The 22,882-nt window shown below is 40.9% G+C and overlaps 1 protein-coding gene across 13 annotated transcripts in view; it reads left to right on the plus strand.

Moving 5' to 3' along the window:
* The window catches only part of ANK3 (ankyrin 3), a 436,797-nt gene that overhangs the window by 195,092 nt on the left and 218,823 nt on the right, over positions 1-22,882 (plus strand). For 5 of the 13 annotated variants that reach the window (XM_075257456.1, XM_075257461.1, XM_075257457.1 and 2 more), the window contains exon 1: positions 7,858-8,976. The exons of 1 other annotated variant lie outside the window; for it this stretch is intronic. In XM_075257456.1, the coding sequence (XP_075113557.1) occupies positions 8,863-8,976 (114 nt within the window). In that variant the 5' untranslated portion in view covers positions 7,858-8,862. Of the gene's footprint in view, positions 1-7,853; positions 8,977-22,882 lie in introns of those variants that run through there. 7 more of the 13 variants (XM_075257464.1, XM_075257463.1, XM_075257453.1 and 4 more) reach the window with 6 other exon arrangements.

Here is a 22,882-nt window from a genome sequence, read left to right on the forward strand (position 1 = left end):
TACAGTATTCCATGGTCTCGTGGTTAACTTTATTCTCGATCCCTAACAAACCCCTGATCTCCTGACTGCTGTAAAGACAACTACTTCTGGATCTCTCTGCAACTACTATGCGATATTCATCACTCTATTGGCCATGATCACCTAGTCAAAAGTATAAATATGACTGTACATGACACAAGTAGAGTCAACATACCTGGTGCTCCCTGTTCCTCTGTTCTAGTCCCATATTAGATTCCTTTCAAGATGGCCACAGAATTCCCCATGCAGCGCACTACATGAAAATCTAAGAACACCCCCCTCCTTCCCACAGACGCCTTCCTCAAATTGGCACAGTGGCGACATCATGAAAACCAGATTTGGAATCGACACCATCTGTACACTGCCACCCACTTATATACCTCTTCCTGTGACATCACATCTGCATTACTGCCTCCAACATCGTCCTCTCTGTCTGATACTGAATCTTTTAAAAACGAAGCTTCTTGTGTTCCCACCATCTATTAACTTACCTAGAGCACTGTGGACTCTTCATTAAATAATACCAAGCACAGTGTGTTCCCACATGTGGCCATTACACAGCTAGTACTGCACGCCAATGCCTTAAAGGGTTTGTCCAGGTTCAGGCAAATGTTATTGTTTGTATAATGAAAAGTTCTGTAATTTTCCAATATACTTTCTGTATCAAGTCCTTGCAGTTTTCTATTTACTTCCAATAGATAAAGTTCATGGCCCTGTGATAGGCTGGTAATGATCTGTGTGCCTGCGTGTCCAATTACTCTGCTGTGCACATGTATGTATAGCGCCTGTACTTGGTATTACAGCTCAGCCCACTCACTTGAATGGGACTGAGTTGCAGTCAGAGCAAGTGACTAATAAGTGTCGCGTCACATGACCTGTGATGTGGAAGCTGCACTCTGCCAACGCCATTGCCACTACAAGCAGCTGATTGGCAGCAGGCCCAGGCCTTGGACCCATGCCAATCTTCAATTGATGACCTATCTTAAGGATAGGTCATCAATTAATAAAGCCTGGAAAACCCCTTTAAACCAAGTTTGTACATAATGGAAATACATGCAATACATGAGATTTTCCACTTGTCCTGATATCTTGCAGTGCACAAGAAATTTTAAAGGGGAGCTAAAGGGGTTACCTGGTTTTTAGTATTAATGGCCTATGCTTAGGGTAGGCCAAGATATTAGATCTGTAGATCTCAAGTGAGCAGCACAGCTCCGGATATGTAAACATTACTGAGAGCTGCGCTTTCCTACTACAGCTGATCTGCAAGGGTTCCAGGTGTTGGACCCCTGCTGATCTAATATTGATGACCAACCTTAGCGATAGGCCATCAATACTAAAAACCAGATAACCCCATTAACTTGGCATATCAATAAGGTTTACTGAAGTAAAGCTTGTGTTGGGCTGTCTGCCACTCAGGTCCGCTAGGTGACCCGAACGATAGAGCCTGTCCACTAAAACGGTGGACACCCACGGAACCCATGGACTCACTTGGGATCCGTCTGGTTTCTGCCCTTTTTATACAGAATAGTCCTCCATGCAGGACTCCATTTTCTCTCCACCAATTTTTACCAGATTCTCCAATGGAGACTCCAACAGAGAAGTGAACCTAATTCTACTGTATTGGCTTTTGTCACAGACCTAAGTAAATGACAATAACTGAGCCGTCTAATATCTCCACTGTCTGGCCAGCTAAGGGATGATACACATCTCTGCTAGCGTCAGAATTAAGCAGAAATTGCAGTTACCCGATGTACTTTATCTCGTGCCCCATTAGAATAAACTGTGAATCCCATGAAAATCCGAGCTGTAATTTAATCAAATGCCATTTCTGTACTAATACTCAGTTAAAAAGTCCACAGCATGGGAAATCTGACTCTGACTACAGAAGCAGGCCATTATTGTGACACCATTCATCATCTGATGTGGACCAGTGATGTCCTTGGACATTTTGCTTACATGGTGCTGAAATGTACTCAGGGGGAGGGGAGGACATACTAGAATTGTCTTGCATTGTAGTTGATAAAATATTTCACAGGAGAGGCCTGATAGACTGTCTCAAGTTAACTCTTTCACTACAATGACCTATTAGATTCCAAAAGCCATAGGAGATAATGGATTTGTCTTCGGAACTTTCAATGTCCAGAACATCATGACCTAGAAGACTGAAGAGCGGGACCTCGTGTCCTTATTGTTTGTGATAAGCCACACAAATACTAAGAACAAGTGAGTAAAGAGCCTTTTCCTCGGCTTAAAGGGATATTCTTATCTTAGACATTTACGGCACATCCACTAGACTTTCCATAAATAGATTGTCATAGACTTTCCATAGATATATTCTATAAATGTGGGTCCCTTGCAAACCACAACTGTCTCAAGAACCCCCAGTTCTCACTACTTGCTTATTAGTATTCAAAAGTGCATAAAGAGAACCATGCATGTGTGGCCACCTCTTAAAGGGATTGTCTAATGACAGAATATTGCCTTCATATAATCGATGGGCAAATGTTATACAATTTAATGTTATTGAAATGCCTTTTTGCCTTCCCTAGTTGAGGTTTACTGTTCTCACCGCAAAAAGGATTGGTCTGCACAGTAAATCAAATATTTGGCCGACTTTGGCTAACCAGTCAATGCCGTTTTCAGCTGACTGGTGACCAACTATTTTCACCAACCTGGAAAGTTTATGGGCAGATTAACATCTCTCATCGGCCATCACAAATGCTTGTTCGCAGCCAATGGTTCCAGGAAAGTGCCGCACCACTCTTACTTAAATAGGAGTAACTACGCTTGCTCCTCGTTCACTCCTGTAACTTCCGGAGACTGTGGGTGAGTCATCAGTATTAAAAATCATTTTGGAGCTGGACTGCCCCTTAAAGATGTCAATACCACTTTCAAGACCTATTGTATAACCTTAAAAATAGATCCTAATGGATTTTCTTTTCTTTTGTATAGACCTGTATGGCATTTCTTTTTGTGCACACAGGGGCACAATCTTTTAGGGGATTCTGACGTTTATCAGCTGGGGGTGGAGAGAGACTACAAATGATTCTTGATGGTGGACTCAACAAGTTACTGTATTACACTGACAGCCCATTGGTTTTAATGAGAATTGTGTAATTCTTCATTTCTCCTCTGGTGTCACTGCAGGGAAATTGATCTGTAGCTGATTCCCTCAAGTATTTCACCCAATCTCTAGGATCCCAGAAGATAAAATCATTTTTAAGCTAAGGCCCCAAGTATTGGGCTGCAGCAAAAAAGTGTGGCGGGAAAAACCGCAGTGGCAACGCCTTGCAGTTTTTCAAAAAATTCCAAAGGTTAAATCAGGAGAAAATATTTGACAGGCATTAATTGATTAAGACTATACGAACACAACCATGTTCTGTCTGAGCAACACTGTCCGTATGTGGGACCTATTTCCCGGACTGAACAGCGCTGTATGAAATGGATCTTACCACACTATATTGAGCTCCTGAAGGGTCACAGAACTGACTCACTCAGTAACTCACTCCTTATTTTTCCGGTCAGCACCACAGTAATCCGGTGGTTTGGGAACGTAACGCATTATGCCATACTATGTTACAGAGAGTTCTGTTTCACACAGCTGTGCTCAGTCCAGGAAATATGGCCCACGCATGGATCAGGTTTCCAGGACAGCATGCAGTTGTATGTCTATGGTAAGGCTTGGTTCAGATGGTATAATACTGTACTTTAGTATTATATGGCCTGAATTATAGCCACAAGTTCCATCTTAACCACAGGTCTAAAACTATCTTACAGCCCTATAGATTTCTAACATTATATCCATGGTCTGGATGGAGTTTATAGCAGTAATATGGTCTGTATGATATATACATATTATAGCCTTGTGAATCCCATCTAGCTGACCTCTTTGGCTTCCATCATTCCAGTCATCCAATTATTTTCATTAAAGAGGTATCACATAAAGACAAGCGCTTTTTGAACAAAAAAAATATGTTTTTGGTTGGTGCGGTTTCTCGCAGGTATCAGCTGTTATTGTCGGGGTAAGCCAAAAACAATATTACTCCTGTGGCAACCACTGCAGGGTCATAACATACATGGACACACCTGGTTTACAAGGGCATAGATGAATACTTGGAATGGTTGTTGATCGCAATAGGGCATGTGAACAGGGGATTATTGTAGTGACATAACCCCTTTAATGGCATACTCCTTTATTATCTCTAAAAACATCAATAGAGTAACTTGTAATAAGAAGAATCGAGTCTTCAGTGTCAGAAGTTGGGAGGTGCCACATAAAGGTTGTAGCGAAATAACTTTTGGTGACTAAGACTCTCCAGCTGTTCTGAGGAGCTCCGTGTGTGCGATCCATTGTAAGTGAATGACCTGCTGTGTGATGTTACATGGCAGGGATATCTACTTAGCCTGCATTAAGGGAATAATGGAACATGACACATATATTGAAGTTGTTACTGTATAAGTTTACTTTTTCTTTAGACAAAAATTTTCAGTTAAAAAATAATTTACAAATCAACTAGATAAGAAGTTTGTTTCTCTATTCACTCCCAAAATAAGACTAGTTTCACAGGAAAGCATTCAGTCCATGAAATATGGCTCAGATGGCAGATATACTTGAGTTTTTTCCGCAGTGTGTGGAAGGGATTAGCCCGAATTACATTCACTTTGGTGGTACTGTAAAATGCGGCTTTTTTTTTCTTTTCTGTGTTTCTGCAGCAGGCAAAAACTCTGCATTTCCACGGCATAGAACCTTAGCCTTAAAGGGATTATCTATTTTATAAAAATATTGACCAAATGGCAGAATACATCAAAACAAAGCACTTCCTAATACATCCTGTTTAAATACAACATTGTTTCCTTTCAGGTCATTAACCTTAGCTGTGATGTTTCGCTTTCAAGTTCACGGCCCCTCCTTGTAAACATGTCACCTAGCAAATGAAACATGACAGCAGCATGCGACCTCACATGTGGGAATGATTTATTGCTTATGATTTCATTGCAGGGAAGAGTGGAGAAGGGAGGGGTACACAGAGAGTGAGAGAAGCCAGATGAATCGTGGGAAATGTAGTTTGTCCACAGACTCACTGCATGTAAATAACAGTGATACAAGGAACAGCAAGTAAAATAAAGCCAAGTAAAGTGCACAAGGGAACAGTGAGGATTTAACACAGTTGTGAATATACTTGCAGATCATTTTTGGAAGCTGGATAATGCCTTTGATGTCCTACTTTAATAATGTCTTAAGTAGGGGAGGCAGAGGACTTTTCTCATTATAGATGACTATGATGGTTGGTGTCCGGGTTCCTGGGTCAGTGTTTGGTCCAGGAAGTATGGCGGAATCTTGTGTGTGTTTCACTGACCGAATTCACCTTTCAAAACAAGTCTAAAATGAAAAATTCTTATGAATTGGTTGTGGACTCTGAATGTGGTTTATGTATTATGTAGAAACACTAATGTGACTGCACACCCCCTCCCTTAAATCTGGCCCGGTCTGATCTGACCCTGACTGCAGGTCTGACAGCTGAAACTGTGACAAACTGAGCCACATTGTAGTTACATATTGCCATGGAATTTTTATAAAATCTGTCAGGATTAAAACTCTGTATGAAACTGGAGGTCTTGTGTACCTTTATTATAACCCTGGTACTGCTACATAGAAAAGGCAGCCATAGTACAATCATGTACAAGAGTCCTAATGCTGAAAGACTGCATACTTATGTGGAACAAAGCACTCAAAGTCACCAAGTTTGCAGTTCGTGACAAGAGACTTTAAAAAGCAGGAGAATGTTCATGTGTCAGATTTTCAGATTGTGAAGCTGCCTCATATTTTATGACAAGATTTGTATGGCAGTGCACTGTAAAGTGTATGAGGATTAGGTCTCCGCTCCCTTACCTTGTTCTCACAGAGCATTCTAGCGTCATCTCTTCCTCAGATAAGTGACACACATGCTCCGCCACATTCACCTGTTGTAAAAGTAAAAGGAGTCAGGCCAGGCTGCCGACTTCCATTGTTGTACTGTCCAGTTCTAATGCTGATGCTGACTGAAGTGATTTCTGACGATGCACAAGGATCAGCGTGTTTTGTGCTGTGTGTTCTGATACCTTTCTATCATAGTGAACACTATTTTTTTTTCAGAAGTCTGTGTTACAATAGTTCTTCTGTGACCTCACACCAGATGGACAAGGGCAAGCCTTTGCCGCCCACTGGCATCAGTGAGCATTGAGAACCCATAACCTATTCCTATGCTTCACCGGATGCCCGCCCTTAGACCACTTTTAGTAGGTGCTAACCACTATATATCGTGGATCCATGTATGCACAGCTCTTACAATTCATCCTTACACTGGATGCAGCTCTTGGCAAATGCGTCACCAGGTAGTTTGAGGGTCCCCTGTTCTCCACATAGAAGCAGGTCTAAGATGTCATCTTTCAGACATTTGGATATGTCTGAGGTAGGAATATCCTTTAGTGACAAAGGTGATCTACATGTAAGCAACAGGAAAACAAACAAAATGGATGAGTGGTTGCACAGGTATTTGTGTAGGTCATTTGCATGGGATCACAGCTTCTAGAACTTCAACAATATGAATGTAGGACATGCTGTACCTATTTGTTTCAGAAAATAAACAGTGTACCCCTTAAACCCCACAACCCGTCTCCTAGGAAAGTAAATATGGGACTTGTTATACATCTAATTAACTCTACAATATTGATAATTGCATCATACACAGTCTAGTCACATTAATGTGACCACCTGTCAAAATCCAGAATAACCACCTTTGGCAGAGCGGACCGCTGCGAGACGTGCAGGAAGAGAGGGGATCTTGTGATTTTGATCACTGGGATGTTGAGCCATGCCAACTCCACTGCCATGGTCAGCTGCGCTAGGTTATGCAGTTGAGCATCCATGGCACGAACAACCCGATCGAGGTGGTCCCACAGATTCTCGATTGGGTTCAAGTCCGGGGAATTTGCTGGCCAAGGGAGTACAGTAAACCCATCCTGGTGCTCCCTGAACCACACACGTACACTGCGAGCTTTATGACACGTCGCATTGTCCTGCTGGTAGATGCCATCATCCTGAGGAAAAACATTTCGAATGTAGGGGCGAACATGGGCCACAAGGATAGATGCATACTTGTGTTGATCCATCGTGTCTTCCACAATGATGAGTGCACCCAGATGACTGATGACACGTGCCTTCTGCAATTGGTTATTTAATGTTGACATCAAAAGTAGGCGCTGGTCACATTAATATGACTGGACTGTGTATAATTTCAAATAATGAATAACAAAGTCTAAGTCGACTGGTCCCTACTCCAACTCAACAGCCTCGCTTAAACCGATTCCAATACAAGGGTTTCTTTACAGTATGCTCCCAGCTATTCCAGATGTTTTATTACACATAACGTAGTAAATCTTGCCTTTCCTTTTTTTACTTTTTGTAGTTTTGTTTGTTTCCCACATAACCTGACCTAGTTGATGTCCAGCAGTTGGTAAAATGAATTTTTCATCTGGATTAACCGTATTTGGATAAACCAGTTAGTGCTCCATGCATATTAGAAGGGTTTATTGGTCTAGCGTTACGTATAGGCTGGCATCTGGATCAACCATGCAGAGATTAACCAGGCTCAGCATCGTGACAATATACCCATCCTTGATGAAAAGTGGAATAGTCTAAGCCCCGCGCATCATGTGATGTTTGGATGAAATGTTTTTTTAGGTCACATTTCTCTATTTTGTAAACAAAATTCGTAGCCGGAAAATCCTAAAATCATGGCAAAATATTTTCCCTCTTTTGCTTTTATATTGAAATGAACGTCATTTTGCGCGTGCCATTTCTGAATTAGCCTTTGCTAGAAGGATTTTTCATTTTCTTCTGTGTACATTCCATGAATAGCTGCTGCTCTAGGGCCAACGTACTGCTATTTATATACATGTGATGAATATTCAGAAGCTGCAGATGCTATGGACTCAGGTGGTATTAGATGTTAAGGTGATGGAAGGAGGCCTCAATGCAACTCATTAGTCCATAAGCATCAGTGAACAGAGCTGGAAAATTACAATTAAAAAAAAAAATGCAATGATTTCTATTCCTGTTATTGTATCTGGATCATATTGGTCTCTGCAGGACTGAGTTACACAGGGGATATATGTATACAAAGCCTTTATTTTACCTCCCTCTATGAATTAGTTGTCATTCTGAGGGGGGAGGCAGCATCCAACACACACAGTGTTAATAAAATCCTCCCGTCACATTGTGTTCTGCATAATGCAGGGGCTATGTGACTCTCTTTTCTTATTCTTTGCTCTATATTTTGCCTGTATCATCGGCCGCTATATGGCAGTGGGAGGCTGCTCTGCGTCTTGGGTTCAGAGACTTGCACAAGGACACATTTTGGTCCTAAGCTGATGACAAAGTGCATGTTTTAGCTCGCAGCTCCTGGATTGGGAAGCAGATTGTGATGCTGGGTCGTTGCATGTGCAGCTCCACATGACTGTTCCTCTGCATAGAGCATCATTAGGAGCAATCCCCCTTTACTGGGATCACTTAGACACTTCCAGCTGGTAGCAGGGGGATACAGCAGTCAACCAGCACACTCTGCTTCAGCTGTCCTTCTCATAACAATGACTGGGGACGCTCCAGGTACTGGAAGGTAGAGGAAGAAGGGATGTGAGCACTGGATATTTACACGGTTCCTCATCCTCATCCTGAGCCTGCGTACTGGGCTTGCAGCTCTGTCTCTCCATTTGTTGGAGTCTTCCCTGTCAAGCTGGATAGAAGGTGCATAAGGGTATACCACCTTTTTCAAGGGACCCTTGTTACATGGGATATTCTCTCTCATAATGGCTCATGCAGCATCCCAGTTAAAGAAGAACAGGGATCTGGAAATAAATGCAGAGGAGGAAGCTAAGGAGAAAAGGAGGCACAGGAAACGCTCCAGGGATCGTAAGAAAAAGGTATCATTTCTGCATTTGACAGATGGATAGGCTGTATGTTAATTTCACATGTGTAAATCCAACCTTAGCATGGCGTGAAAAACAAAATCACATTTTACAGTGCCCTGGACTACTGCAGAGATGATGCAGGAGGTGTGTGTGTGCTGTACACACATGTCAGTCTTCTTCATGGGATTTTCAAGCATCTGATTCTCCCACTTCTATGACTTAGATCTTCAGTACCAATGTTTGCCATTAAACGTCTTTCCAGGATATGTTATGCATTGTCTTACATAATGACATTCGCCACTCTTTTCTGTTCCGAAATATATGTATGGACGTACATGTGTGTGGCTTCAGTCTGTATACATGCTGCAATTTTTCTATATATGGTATACATCTTACTGATATATATATATATATATATATATATATATATATATATATATATATAATCATATCAGTGGCCATGTTTCATAACTTAGATGCTGCGCTATTCTACCACCGCTGTGACCTCATTCTAAATCGCTCACTATGACAATACGATCGCACTCGTACGTGGTTGACGTAAAATTTTTCTGACACTGTTGCTAAATAATTCATCTCAAACAGCGCCTATAAGATAAAGCGTTTTCTCCTGCATTTCTCTTGGTGTCGGAGTCTCTGCCTGGGACAAAGGGCAATTAAAATGCATGTTCCTATAGAGGATTGAGGAGGCAGCGGGGGAGACCCTGTCCTCCAATTTGGTAGATAAGGCCCAGCAGCATTTTGCCTCCCATCACATGCAATTAATAAATATTGACCAGGAGGCCATAGACTGAGCCCTGCAGTTTACAGCTATAGGTCTTTTCTTTTTATGATCCTTTGTGATATTCCCTGAAGGACAGATAATCCTAATTTACTGAGGCTATTGATGCATGAGCTCCCTCAATGACATGTAGATTTGCTGCAGTAAATGTGCATCCCCCTTGTAGCACATAAGACATCACACCACTTGGCTTCCTTTTTGTACACTGTTACATCTACACATATCCTCATAGAAAACCATTCCCTATTGTTATATGTGACATAACAGAGCGGCTCCAGGTCCTGTCATTGATGAGGATACCCCTAGGTATCATATTGCACAGTGTATTCCCTCTTATTGCTCTGCATTAATTCCCCCCAAAACTGCATAGACGGCAAAATATGTGACATTACTTGTCAACCTTGGCTGATCACCCTGGTGGATCGGCCATTGTGTTCTCAGTGCCCTTAGCATTTCTGTGTGTGATCCGGATGTTTATTGACCAGGCAGAAAATAGCATGGAAGATACAAGACGCTTGTTGGCATAGCAGTGTGATTTCAAGGAAAATGGAAGATTTGATAGAGATTTGTGGATGAATACTATATATATGTATTGATTTTGGAGACTGCTATAGATACTTTGCATGCCACATACCCTGGGGTATATAGAAAGCAGGTATACACGTGTCTAGCACCAAAATGTGACACCACGATAATAGCTGCACGGAGCAATAATAGGCTTCAGCAATTGTCGTCTGGACAGCTCCAAGTAATGAAGCTGACTCCTGGCCAAATCCTTGATATGGCTTCTAATTTATAATAAGTATATTACTACTTAGAGATCAGTATATTCGTATTATGGTATGTTTCTATATACTACATTACTGGTGAAAAGTACAACGTGCTGACATACTGCACCTCTGCAGCAATCGGCCCCTGTTCACACTGTGCTCCCCCCTAATGTTGGTCTTTTAAGTCATTATTACCAATTTGTAAACTTTAACTCAGAATGACAATAGCAGTAACATGTCCTCTTCCATTCTTCAGGCATTTTTCTATTACCATAAGACCACCTCCTCAGTATAGAGGGGGAGAGATGACTGAGAAGGGTATACATTGTGGTGTGTGATGCCTTTGTCTTTCCAGCAGGGCTTTGATCATGTGCTTGGGCTGACTGATTATATATGAGGCCTACAGACAATGCACAATAAAACTACATCCTACCCGTATTCACAGAGGCCTATTAACATGCTAAATGGTCTACATTCTCTCAATACCGACACTTAAATCTGGTGTCCTCCTAGTCAGTAATGTTACGGTTACAGATTTTAGTAACTGAGCTATACATGTCAGCACATTGTAAGTTTTATACTTTATAAAATTATAAAATAGGGAAAAAAAACTTGTATGTTTGGTGCATGAGCACAGGTATGCGTTATAATCTATAGTGTTTATATGGATATGATGTATAGTGCACTTACAGAATGTCATTACTCTATAATGCAGACGCTTTATCGTCTCTAAAGACCTTCAGAGGAGACGGATTCACACTCACGGTATTGGAATTAGATCAAGGAAATGTTTCAAGCGTAAAAGTGCAATGTTTAAGTCCATTATATCGACATTAAGGTTTGGGTAAAGCAAAGGGTGTGGTTTGCTGTAATGGACAAGTCAGCATTTCTGCTTCCTGCAGTAAGTCATCCCAAAGTAGTGGAGTCCTCCGACACCTATTAGTCCTGTGGAGACACTCCAATTTTCCATAGTTTGATATAGATGTGATCTAGATTAGAGTTTACCTACTACCAGAATTATCCTATGCAGTTAGTAAATCCTGCAAAATCCAAGGTAGTCATTGAGACTCGATGGCAAAAGCCTGTGGCCAGATGAAGACGTCCACAGCATAACATTTTAAAGCCCCCCTTGGCTTATTTTGTTTAGTTTTTTTAAGCCAAAGCCAAGAATGGCTAAAAAAGAATGAGAAGTCTACGGGAAGCTCTTATACGTCTACCTTCTGCACAATTCACTTCTGATTTGGCTCAAAAAAGGCAACAAAATCTGCCGCAAAAAAAAAGCTTTTGCAACGTGGAGCCTTAGCCTAAAGGTTTTTTCTTCTAGGATTAAGATATAATGACCTAGCACCCAGCACCCTCACAGATCAGCTGTCATTAGCAGTGTATATAGCCATATTAAGATATAATGACCTAGCACCCAGCACCCTCACAGATCAGCTGTCATTAGCAGTGTATAGAGCCATAAACAGGCAGCTCTGTATACTTGTGCAGTGTTATTGCAGTGCAACTCCAATTCACTTGAATGGGATTAGAGCTGCAGTAATCCACCACAGTCGTTACATAGTGAACAGAGGCTGTTTGCGTCAGCAATGCCTGCTGATATCAGATGATGCGTGGGGGAGGCCAGTCTATAAACCCCCATGATCAGATATTACCAACCTATCCTAAGGATAGGTTATCAATATTGTTATCTCGGAAAAACACCTTTAAGAGCATACTGTATAAATCTTAAAGGGGTTTTCCAGGGTTAATAATTGATGATATATCCTAAGGATAGGTCATCAACTGATGATCAGCAGAGGTCTGACATCCAGGACCCCCTCCTATCATCTGTTTGAAGAGACTGCAGCATTCGGGTGAGTACTGCAGCCTCACTGTTGAAAACCAAGCACAGTGCTGTACGTTTGTATAGTGGTTGTGATTGATGTCACAGCTCAACCCATACACTTGAATTTGACTGAGCTCAGAACTGGCCATGACTGTGACATCACATGGTCCGGAAAGCAGAAGTGACATTTGGGAGTAGCAGTTGTTGAACACTCGCTCATCATCATGAAGAAAGCCTGGAAAACCCCTTTAAATCAAAGATGTATCAGAAATGTTTCCAGTATATAATATATACTAGATGCTTTCGTAGGCTTTAATTGGTTGCTTGACTCTCTCTTTTTTATGATCTAAGAGGAATGCTGAGGGTAAACATAAACATATAAAAAAGAAAACTCTCCAGGACCCTGATTCCAGCAGCTTTGTTCTTCAGTTTACAGGTTACCTCAGCTGTTTGTGCCACATGATCATAGGCCTCAGCAGTGACCTCTTCACAAACGGCACATGACTGCTGTGACATGCTGTTTGTGAAGAGGCGGCTGCTGAGACCTGTGATTGGCTGCAGCGGGCCCCTCACACAAACGGGGCATCACTGCTGATATCAGCGGGGCCACTATATCTGTATCCAGAAGAGCAGAGCTGCTGCTAGAAACTCAGGTCTACAAAGGGGTGTTTTATAGTTTTCTGTTTATGGCCCCTTCAACAGCCCTATTATACAATAAGAAAAGAAAAATTTGGACAACCCCTTTATTAAAGAGAACTTTTCTCCTCCCCTGGATGTCTGTTTTAGTAAATACTTGTATTCCCCATGAAATAACAATCCTGGTGTGTTGCTGTTCCTCTGATACTCATGTCTGACATTGTCCTGCAGTGCTGCTTGGCTCAGACTGCATCGTCAGTTTATTCAGAAAATTCAGGAGAAATAATAGAAGAAATCCAAGACGACAGTTCTATGAAAAGATGCTGTAGAATTATTATTTCAGGGTAATACAAGTATTTGCTAAAACAGACACTTAAGAGAGGAGACGAGTCTTATTTAATTGACAGGGCATCTTCTGTGCCATTGTTAAAGCGATGGGAAACCACAGCCACATCTCGTGCCCATGGGATTTGTAACCAATGAGATGTGCAAATGTTATCTCATCTTGTCTGTGACATCTTCCGTCTTGTTGTTGCTCTGGTGTTGTATATGCATTTCATGTATTGCTACTACTGTATAACGCATAGACTATAAAAATGGCTGCTAGGTAGGAATTTAAGGTGGAAAATAACCTAAGACTTTCACTCAGCGAGGATTCATAGTCTGGGTTACCTGGTTCATTCAGTGAAGCCTCACAGGTGATGTCTAGGTCATACAGTATATTATTGTTCTTATTGGCATTTGTAGTCTTCCAGGAGATGTCCAGGACAGGTTATACAGTTTATTATACTTCTTATTGGCATTGCAGTCTTTGTGCATATAGTAAATCGCTCTTAAATATACATTAACATAAGTGATATTACACACTATAGCTTAGCTGTGGTTCATTGAGAAGAATCATGCGTTTTCAGCAGGATCATTGATCCCCAGGACAGCTATGGCTTTGCAATGCACAAAAACAATAGGGAACATCTGGACTTGCCAATAGAGGGATCTGTCAATGCAAAGAGTATGACTTTCACAACAGTCCTGGCCCTGGAACCTGATTCTTTAATACACCACTATTTTATATGCATTGCCAGATAAGCGGTATGGAGCGTCTGCCTATTGCATGATAAGGACGCTTGCCATCTCATACAATGAATCGTAAATTGACCCCACGCCATTGTACACATGGCCCAGCTGATGCTTTCTCCTATGCCACCAAGAAATCTTAGGTCAATTGACTTTAACCCCTAGCTGACAATCTTGTAGAAGGAATATTTATGTGACAGATAAAATGTTCCAAAGTGATTTTTACAATGTGGACATAGACAAGAGGGCCAGATGCCAGTGACAAAGGCTTTTGTTCCCGAGCCCCATGATCTTTGTTGTAGTAAATATATGCATATAGCGTCAGTATATCATCACCTCCTTAGGTCCTAATGGGCTTAGTAGCCCATAAAATATATCAAACAATTGCTCCAAGCAAATGTGTGTATTGTAATATGAATGATGTTATATCATATTGACTTGGTGTAGGAGGAGTAGGCTGGAATAGTCATGAATTTACAGATACATACGTTATATATGCAGTACAGATGCATTTATGGGTAACCTACATGGATCAGTAAAACACTGGCATGTCTCATCTGTGCCATGTTTTACCATTTTTTACAACAGCAGAAGAACAACAATTGGTATGGGGTACATTGTGTGCTGCTGTGGTATGGAGATTACTGGAGGTGAGAAAAAAGATTCAATTCAACCTCAATTCAGTGAATCCAAACCTCCTATTCGGTTTGGGGCAAATAAATGACTGGTGAAATACGTATTACAGATGAGTACTTTGTAGGATAGAAGTCCAAAAAAAATGGATTTATAAATGGGTTAATATTCTGTACCTTACTGAAGCTAAATGGTAATAAAACGATAATCCTATAAGGAGTCTGGAAATACTTCCATATTATACATTGTGTCTTTTATACGGGAAGTATACAGAAGGTCTGTACCATATTATAGTCGTGGTCATGAACCAGAGGGCAAGGAGGAGACCCAGTTGGCTACATCTAACATTTTAATGGGTGGGGAGAACTTGTACAGTGATCTGCTCTCTATAGGTCCTATAAACAAGGCTGTGGAAGAGGAACCCCAAAAATAAGGGAAAGCAGATTATCTAGTCTCCCTGGTAGTTAAGGGTACAGTAGTATAACCAGCACTAGAAAGGGAATCTAGTTTTATATTTTGCTTTGAGGCTTTTTATCTGAATGCACCGTATAATAGAAGTCAACTTGCACTACAATTTATAGCCTTGGTACTTATCCCTAAAGGTTACAATATATATGGGGGTGTTCTAACATCCCCCAAAAAGCAAAGGTACTGGATTATTTACTGTTTAGGGGAGAGAAGCCAGTGCCAGAAGAGTTCAACAGCGGCAGCTTACTCCACTATGTACATTTACATGTACTCTTGGCCGAGCATGCTTGTGTACTGGAGGAGTCAGCAGAGATGGCTGTAAGACTGGCTTTTAGTTTAGCGCTCATACTATATTTATATGGGAACTTTTTTGGATTCATACCCAATGTCTTCCCTACAGGGGACATTGAAGCCAGTGTATGTGTTATGAGATACAGCCGTAAATCCTGATAGGGAGCCCCTTTTAATGAGAACCTCATTATTGGACAAGATGAAGACTGGAGTCTTCTCTTATCTCCATAGGCTACAATGGAGCTTGCAACAATCTGGTTTACAAAACCAGTCTTTAACGGAAACACTTAATGTGCGCTCATAAGTCTATGGCCAATATTCATCCTAATACTTAGTCGTAGTATCATGAACAACCAATGTACAGATCAATACAGAAATACGTAATGCTTGTATAGCTATCACTTACTCTGGTCAAAGTACTGGATTTATTGGTTCATTTCACCACATCATGCTTTCTGGTCTGATAAGTAATTACTGAAAATTACCTAGAATTGTAATTGCAGTCGCCATAATAGACATAATGTAGAGGAAAAGAAGCTACAAAAGGCTACAACTGACTGATGTGTAAAGGGAGATGTATAGTGAATAGAGCAGGCAGCTGGCCGGTATAGCGGTGGTATACTGTGGGTGTAAGTATGTTTGTGATGTTACAGAGCATTTGTGTAGCAAACAGAGGAGTGTAGCACCAGAGGTTACAGAAAATAGGACCCTGGGCACACCAGACTTTGAATTGGATTTCTTACATTGCAGTTTCTTTGAAGACAACTTCAAAGTGCAAATATATAAGACGCTGACATAGATATCAAAGAAAGACAAGTATTTTCCTTTGAAATAATCAGAAAAAAAGCCGTGTAATTTCCGAATAAAAATATTTTGTTGCAATGATATTTTGAGTCTCCTTTGCAATGTCTGTCAAAAATCAAGCCAAAAAAACTCCTGCAAGCACCGCTTTTTTGTCAGGTGATTTCAGAAACAATAAACTCAGACCCAAAGGATTCTTCTTTCTTCTTTTGTAAGGCCTGGTTCACATCTGTGTTCGGGTTTCTGTTCAGGGAGTCTGGTTGGGGACCCCATGAACGGAAACCTATACGGATTAAACAGCAATTACCTGGGAAACCCGCAGACCCCATAGACTATAATGGGGTCCGCGTGGTTTATGCACGAAACATGTAGAGAGAAAAGTGCTGCTTGTAGGACTTTTCTCTCCGCATGTTTCGAGCAGAAACCACATGGACCCCATTACAGTCTATGGAGTCCGTAGGTTTCCCAGGTAATCGCTGTTTAATGCATATAGGTTTCCATTCGGGTGGGTCCCCAAGCGGTCTCTAAAACGGAAACCGAAATGCAGATGTGAACCAGGCCGTACATTCCCAGCCACTGCTAATCTTGAAATAGGCGTAGATATTAAAGGGGTATTCCCACGTCGCATACTCACCAGTCTTCACTGCTTCTTTCTTCCTGGTTTCTTGCATCATTTGGTGGGCGGGGTTTCATATGCAACCTGCCATTTAGCTCTGCCCCCAAATTAGCGTGTAGCTCCGCCCACCGCATAGTGTGATCCTATGGGGCGGCTGAAGGGCCTGTGATGTCATCAAAGGTCCTCAAACAACACTATATGCACAATATTGGACTATGAAGTACAGGCAGCAGCAACTCCATTCTGTGTTACATACAGAGACTGCCTGTCTCTGCCATAATGAACACAATTGAATTAGCTAGCCTGATAACTGGGAGAACAGAAGACGAGTTCAGAAATTAAAGCAGCTCCTCTCCCCTATCTGATAGCAGGAAGCTAGGTCACATGGTGTAGACACAGGAATAGCTAGAAACACAGGCTGGCTCCCGTGCACTTAGCCCCTCCTCCCTCCCCCCTGAGAGCAGCAGATACATCACTTGACTTTTGAACAGATAAGTCAAGGGCTGTGTCAACAATGAATTGAATAAAGTAAGATAGTGGACACACAAAGCAGTTTTTCTGAAGCAATGTATTTAGGAAAAGTCTTACATCCACATTAACAAGCAGTATAGATAGGATCCTTGTGATGGGACAACCCCTTTAAGATTTCCTAGTAAGCAAATGAATGGTCCCATCCTTGTTCATTACTGGAGATTTGGGCTGAGTGCACAATATAGGAAAAAATATATTGCTATAATTTGACTGTTTCCTTTAAAAAAAAATGTGTAGGGGGAAAATGCCATTTAATTTAGGTGACCCTAACCCTATCTATCTATGAGGTGGGTTGATAGGATGAGTTCTGGTGACAGAATTTCTTTAACACTTGCTGATGGTTACGCTCACAGGTCACTTCTGAACAATGGGGTCTCCGCAAACGGATAACCTGTAAGAAGCCATTAAACAATTATTCAGAGATACCTTTTACCCCTTTCTATACCACTTTATTATTAAATATGAGTCTAAATGTGACCAATCCATTCTCGAAGTTGTTGGACAAGGTTTTTCAGGCTGTATGGACCTTGATACATGGTGATATCATGCTTGTCTATACTGTGTGAAAACACTTTCTCAGACTGCTGATATACTGTAGTGTGTGGGTGTGTAATACAGACAGAACATAACTCTGCAGTGTATCTGCCTATTGAGGTCAGCTTTACTTCCTCTGCATCTATTTTTAATTGGACCAGCAGAATGGGCAAGAAAGCCGTCTGCAGATTTCCAATTACAGACTTTCAAGTATGTCAAGTACCCATTGCTAGAAACGCGCGCAGCAGTGTTTTAATGGGTCATCATAGTAATAATTCACCACAGATGTGGTTTCCATTCTTACTTTGGGCTACATTTCTGCAAAAAATTATACTGCAATACCAGTAATCGGATTCTTAAGCCCTAATTCACATGCAGTAAAAAAAAAAAAAAAAAAATTTCCATTCAGGTTTTAGCATAATGACTAGTGTGATGCATATTTGCCACGGTTTCACAATTTACTATGTAAAGAGTGAAAAATGCTGGAAATCTACAGCAGAATCTGTTGCAAAATCTACTGCATGTACTGATCCTAAGCCTGCATTCACACAACAGTGATATTCGAGCGTGGGACGGACATTTTTTTTTTTGTTTTCATGGCTATCACAAGTCTTTTTCTGTGTGGAATATTCACATAGATGGAAGCAGTATGTGGCTCCATAGCTTCTTGTTGGTCCTTTAGGTGTTGGCAGATACATATATACAGCAGTGACTCAATAGATATCATAGAACAGGTGATAAATGTATGATCAATGGGGGCCACACCAAAGGCGTAACGTGAAGTTCTTGGTCCCCAATGCAGGATATGTAATGGGATCCCCACTTACCCTGTGCTATGTATAACATTGGTGTCTTTTTATGTTGTAGGGAGGGCTTTGGCTCCCCTGAGACTCCAGGGCCCTGTAGTGATTGCTACCTCTGCACCCCTATAGTTATACCTGCCCCACTACTGGTCCTGCTTCTCTGCATGACCGTGCTGAGGAGGAGTTTGAGTGAACCTATGTACTGCTGCTCCATTCAGACTCTATGGGACTGACGGAAACTGCTGAGATTTACAGTATTTTGCATTGCTGAACATTTATTCATTTTTACATCTCCAATGTAGAAAAGGGTGCACGCCGTTGCGATACGGCTTTTTACATTGTTTCTGTTGGCTGTCTTTATGGCATATGCCAGTAGATTTTCAGGAAGTATTGCATTATATGTGTTTCTATATTTATTATTTTATTTATTTATTGTATTATACTAAGAGTATTCTGACCATAGACCGTTATGATGTATCTTTAGGATCACTACTGAGGAAGCAAGGGTCTTCACTAGAGATGAGCGAGTAGTATTTGATCGAATAGTTGAATATTGGTCTACTCAAATCAAATTTTCGAATATTTCACTACTCGCTCATCTCTACTGTATAGGTTTTTTTTTAATGCCTACGTTGTCCTAGTTCCTGTCCCACCTCCCCTGCATAGTTATTGGTGTTAAAAAAAAAAAGCGCCAGGGAAGGTGGGAGGGGAATCAAATTTTTACTGCATTTACCACGTGGTATTCGAACGAGTTCGAGTATTCCGAATACCGTAGTACTCGATCGAATACTACTCTCTCATCTCTAGTCTTCACCCATTAGACTTATATGACTTATATCATTAATTTGAATAGTTAGAGTACCCTTTTAAATTTGGCTTGATGTATGCCATTTATATTGTCTCCACCAAATTCATAGAGGGTCCAGCAACTTTTTACGAAGGGGACCGATGTCTGAGAGCTCACAGAGGTGAAAAAAAAGGTGCTAGACCAAGAATGTTTTTATGAATAAGCCCCAAAGGTTGTACTAAGGTGCTTAAAATTAGAAATGTGACAGGTCTGCTTTGAAATACATCTGATACCTAAGTTCCTATTCATCTTATCGTATGCATATTCATGGTCCAAGATGTAACATAAAGATCATGTGCCCTTAAGCCAAAATCCTTACCAGGACTTTTACCTACCATGTTCTGTGTATAATACTAGAATTCTCTAACCTATAGATGGCTAGGCTGGGGGTAACTGCTACCTCTACCCTATAGTTGCTCGGATTCACGATCCCACACAATGTAACCTAGACCATGTGAAGTGTTCAGCTAAGAAACCAAGCATGTTTAATATTTCATAAGTGAATATTAAAGCAAAATTAAAATCAGAATTTCAGATTACATCAGAAAACTTCCCAGCGCATTACTGCAGATGGAAGGAGTACAGCCTTCAAGGGGAATTCATGAATACATTGGCTATGTGCTATATGCATTATTGTTGCTGTGCTGGGGAGTAACCTGTGTGTGATGTTGTTTTTCACTGCTCAGAATAGAGTAAGAACACTGGGAATTGGCGAATACTCGTAAGGCTGTGGGTGTTTTAGTGGGATGAATTGAAGAGCTGAAAGATTCAGGAGATTATTATAGAAATTAAGTGAATCTATTATTCATTACGTGGTTTTATATTGGATCATTTAATATTTTCTATATATGGTAATATCTCATAATATGCCCATTAATATTTATTTATATTATTCACATTTAAGGAGTTGTCCCAATTTGGCAAATCCTTCTCATATGGAAGTTGGTCCATCAATCATCTGATCACAAAAAGGTCGCTCAGACCCTCCGTGGTTAGATGAAACCTCCAGGGAATCTGCTTCTTATGGAGCCCGAGTTACACTATTGATGATCTGAGCAGGTCCCAAAAGTTGGACCTTAATGAAATCTTTTAGAAAACTCCTTGAGGCGTCACGTAGTGGAAATGCCACAGCAAAAGCAGAGCGTTTTACAATACCTGCAAAATGGATGGGGTTCTGGCTAATCCTATCCACACATTGCAGAAAAATATCCACAGCAGACGTACTGCAATTTCAAAAACCATTGCATTTTTGGAAATCGCAGCCTGTCCATGATACCTACGCAAACGCTGATGTTTTCTGTATAGGTATTAGTGAAGCAAACAGGAAAACTCTGCGGACTGTCTGTGAAAAACTGCAATGTGTTTCCTCCCGTTTTTTCTGCAACACTTTTTGGCAGCAGCTCACTACGTGGGACTGTAGCCCTAAAGATACTGGAGCAGATATACAGTGATAATGTTGTATAATATTTAGACCAGGTAAGTCTTGTGCCAGTCAGTTGCGCCATATTTATTATGGGGGTGCGTGCTTTTTGATTTAGCGCATCATTGGTGCACGTTGGACTTTTTCCTTCTTTATACAACTTCATGGGTAATATAATTTAAACCAAAAATTATCACGAACAAGTAAAAGATCTGCCACATTTTGGGAACTCGGCAAAACCAGGCCCCTTGATTTGTTGACTAATATATATACTCTATAGGGACTGTGAAGGGGAACAACCCCTTATTGTTTAACTCCACTCGCCCGTTCCATTACCTGTAGGCCATGGGGGGTTGTACCAAAAGTTGACTAGTGCGGAAAACCAGGTGAGGCTGGTGAGGAGGAAAATGAGCACCTGAACCCATAAGTGTCTCAGTTGCCTGCGTAGACGGGCATTGATTCTTTTTGGCGCAAACCTGAAAGCTTAATATATTTGTTTTAATTGATTTGTGTTACAGAGAAACAACAATAATAAATCTGTCCCATAGATCCATTAGGGTGTTTGCTCCATAAGTAGAATTTGTTTCTGCCTTTGTTTTTTACGTAGTTACACTATTGACTTCAATGGTAAGATAGGACAGAATCCAATCGAAGATTGAGAAGGTCACTTCTTTTTCCCAGTAGCTGATTTTTTTTTCAGCTAGCGATAAATGAAGCGTCTATTTTCCATTGAAATACATGGAAGGTGGAATTGTTGTGGTGGATTTTGTCACTTGAACTTGTAGTAGTGAGGCCTTCACAAAGCACATAGGTGATCCACTGAAAGTGGCCCCTGGCCCCCGGGGATTCTACTCCCTCCTGAAGAGTACCTTATCAAATCAATGTTTTTCGTTTTTCTGAAGTGAGACTGTATTCCCCTTTGTTTGCACATCATAACACTATTGAATGAGGTGGCGGAAAAAAAATATGGCACATTGTAAAGTACAGTATGGAGATAGGTTGGAGGTCTATGAAAAGAGTCGTGCATACAGTAACTTTTTTCCAGCTATGCCATGGCCAATCTATATGCCTGGGGAACTATCAGTACATGTCTACATATATTATTCAATGTGTTTTTTCCATGTTCACTTGCATTATTTATGTGCTGTACATGTGTCTTATGGTTTGACATTTATATTACTGGTTTGCAACCTGTGGTGAAAAAATATATTTGTGCTGAAGACCATTTTCACGGCAGGGTGGACCATGAACGTTATGCCACTGAGCTGTGGCATACGTAGAATTTGCTAAAGTCAAAATTGGCCCCCAGTTATGGTTGCCACCCAGCACCCTTATGCAATCTTTGGGTGAATTACCTCTACTTGTGAACTATTCATTGCCCTGTATTATGGGGCTACCAAGGCCCCATCGTAGCTGTATGGTGTGCTGTATATAAATGGGGTATGTTATCAATCAAATATAGAATGACAAATGAAATGTCATATATTATAAAGTGGAACACCAACTATAAAATATTCTTAATATTAAAGATAAATGTTAATTTACTATAGGCCGGCCTTATTCCCCTTCCTTAAGGTTGTGTGCACCTCCGCATGTTTCCTCCCATTCTTTCCAGACATCGCAACATCTGCAAAAAAAAAAAAGAAAAGTCACCCTGACTGTCAAACCATCTTTCTCTCCTACAAGTGTTATATAGGGGGTATACAAGCACTTATCCTCTGCTGGGATACATTGCTGATATAACTTCACACCAAGGGGCACAACTGTGTTGCCAATATTAGTATAGCATATCTATCACATTTTGGGAGGTAACAGCAAATAAATAAAATCCTATACTTCTCCTTTAGTCGGTTTAGTGCATTAGTTC

The sequence above is a fragment of the Leptodactylus fuscus genome, chromosome 10 (assembly GCF_031893055.1).
Source record: "Leptodactylus fuscus isolate aLepFus1 chromosome 10, aLepFus1.hap2, whole genome shotgun sequence".
In the NCBI taxonomy this organism is placed as follows: Eukaryota; Metazoa; Chordata; class Amphibia; order Anura; family Leptodactylidae; genus Leptodactylus; species Leptodactylus fuscus.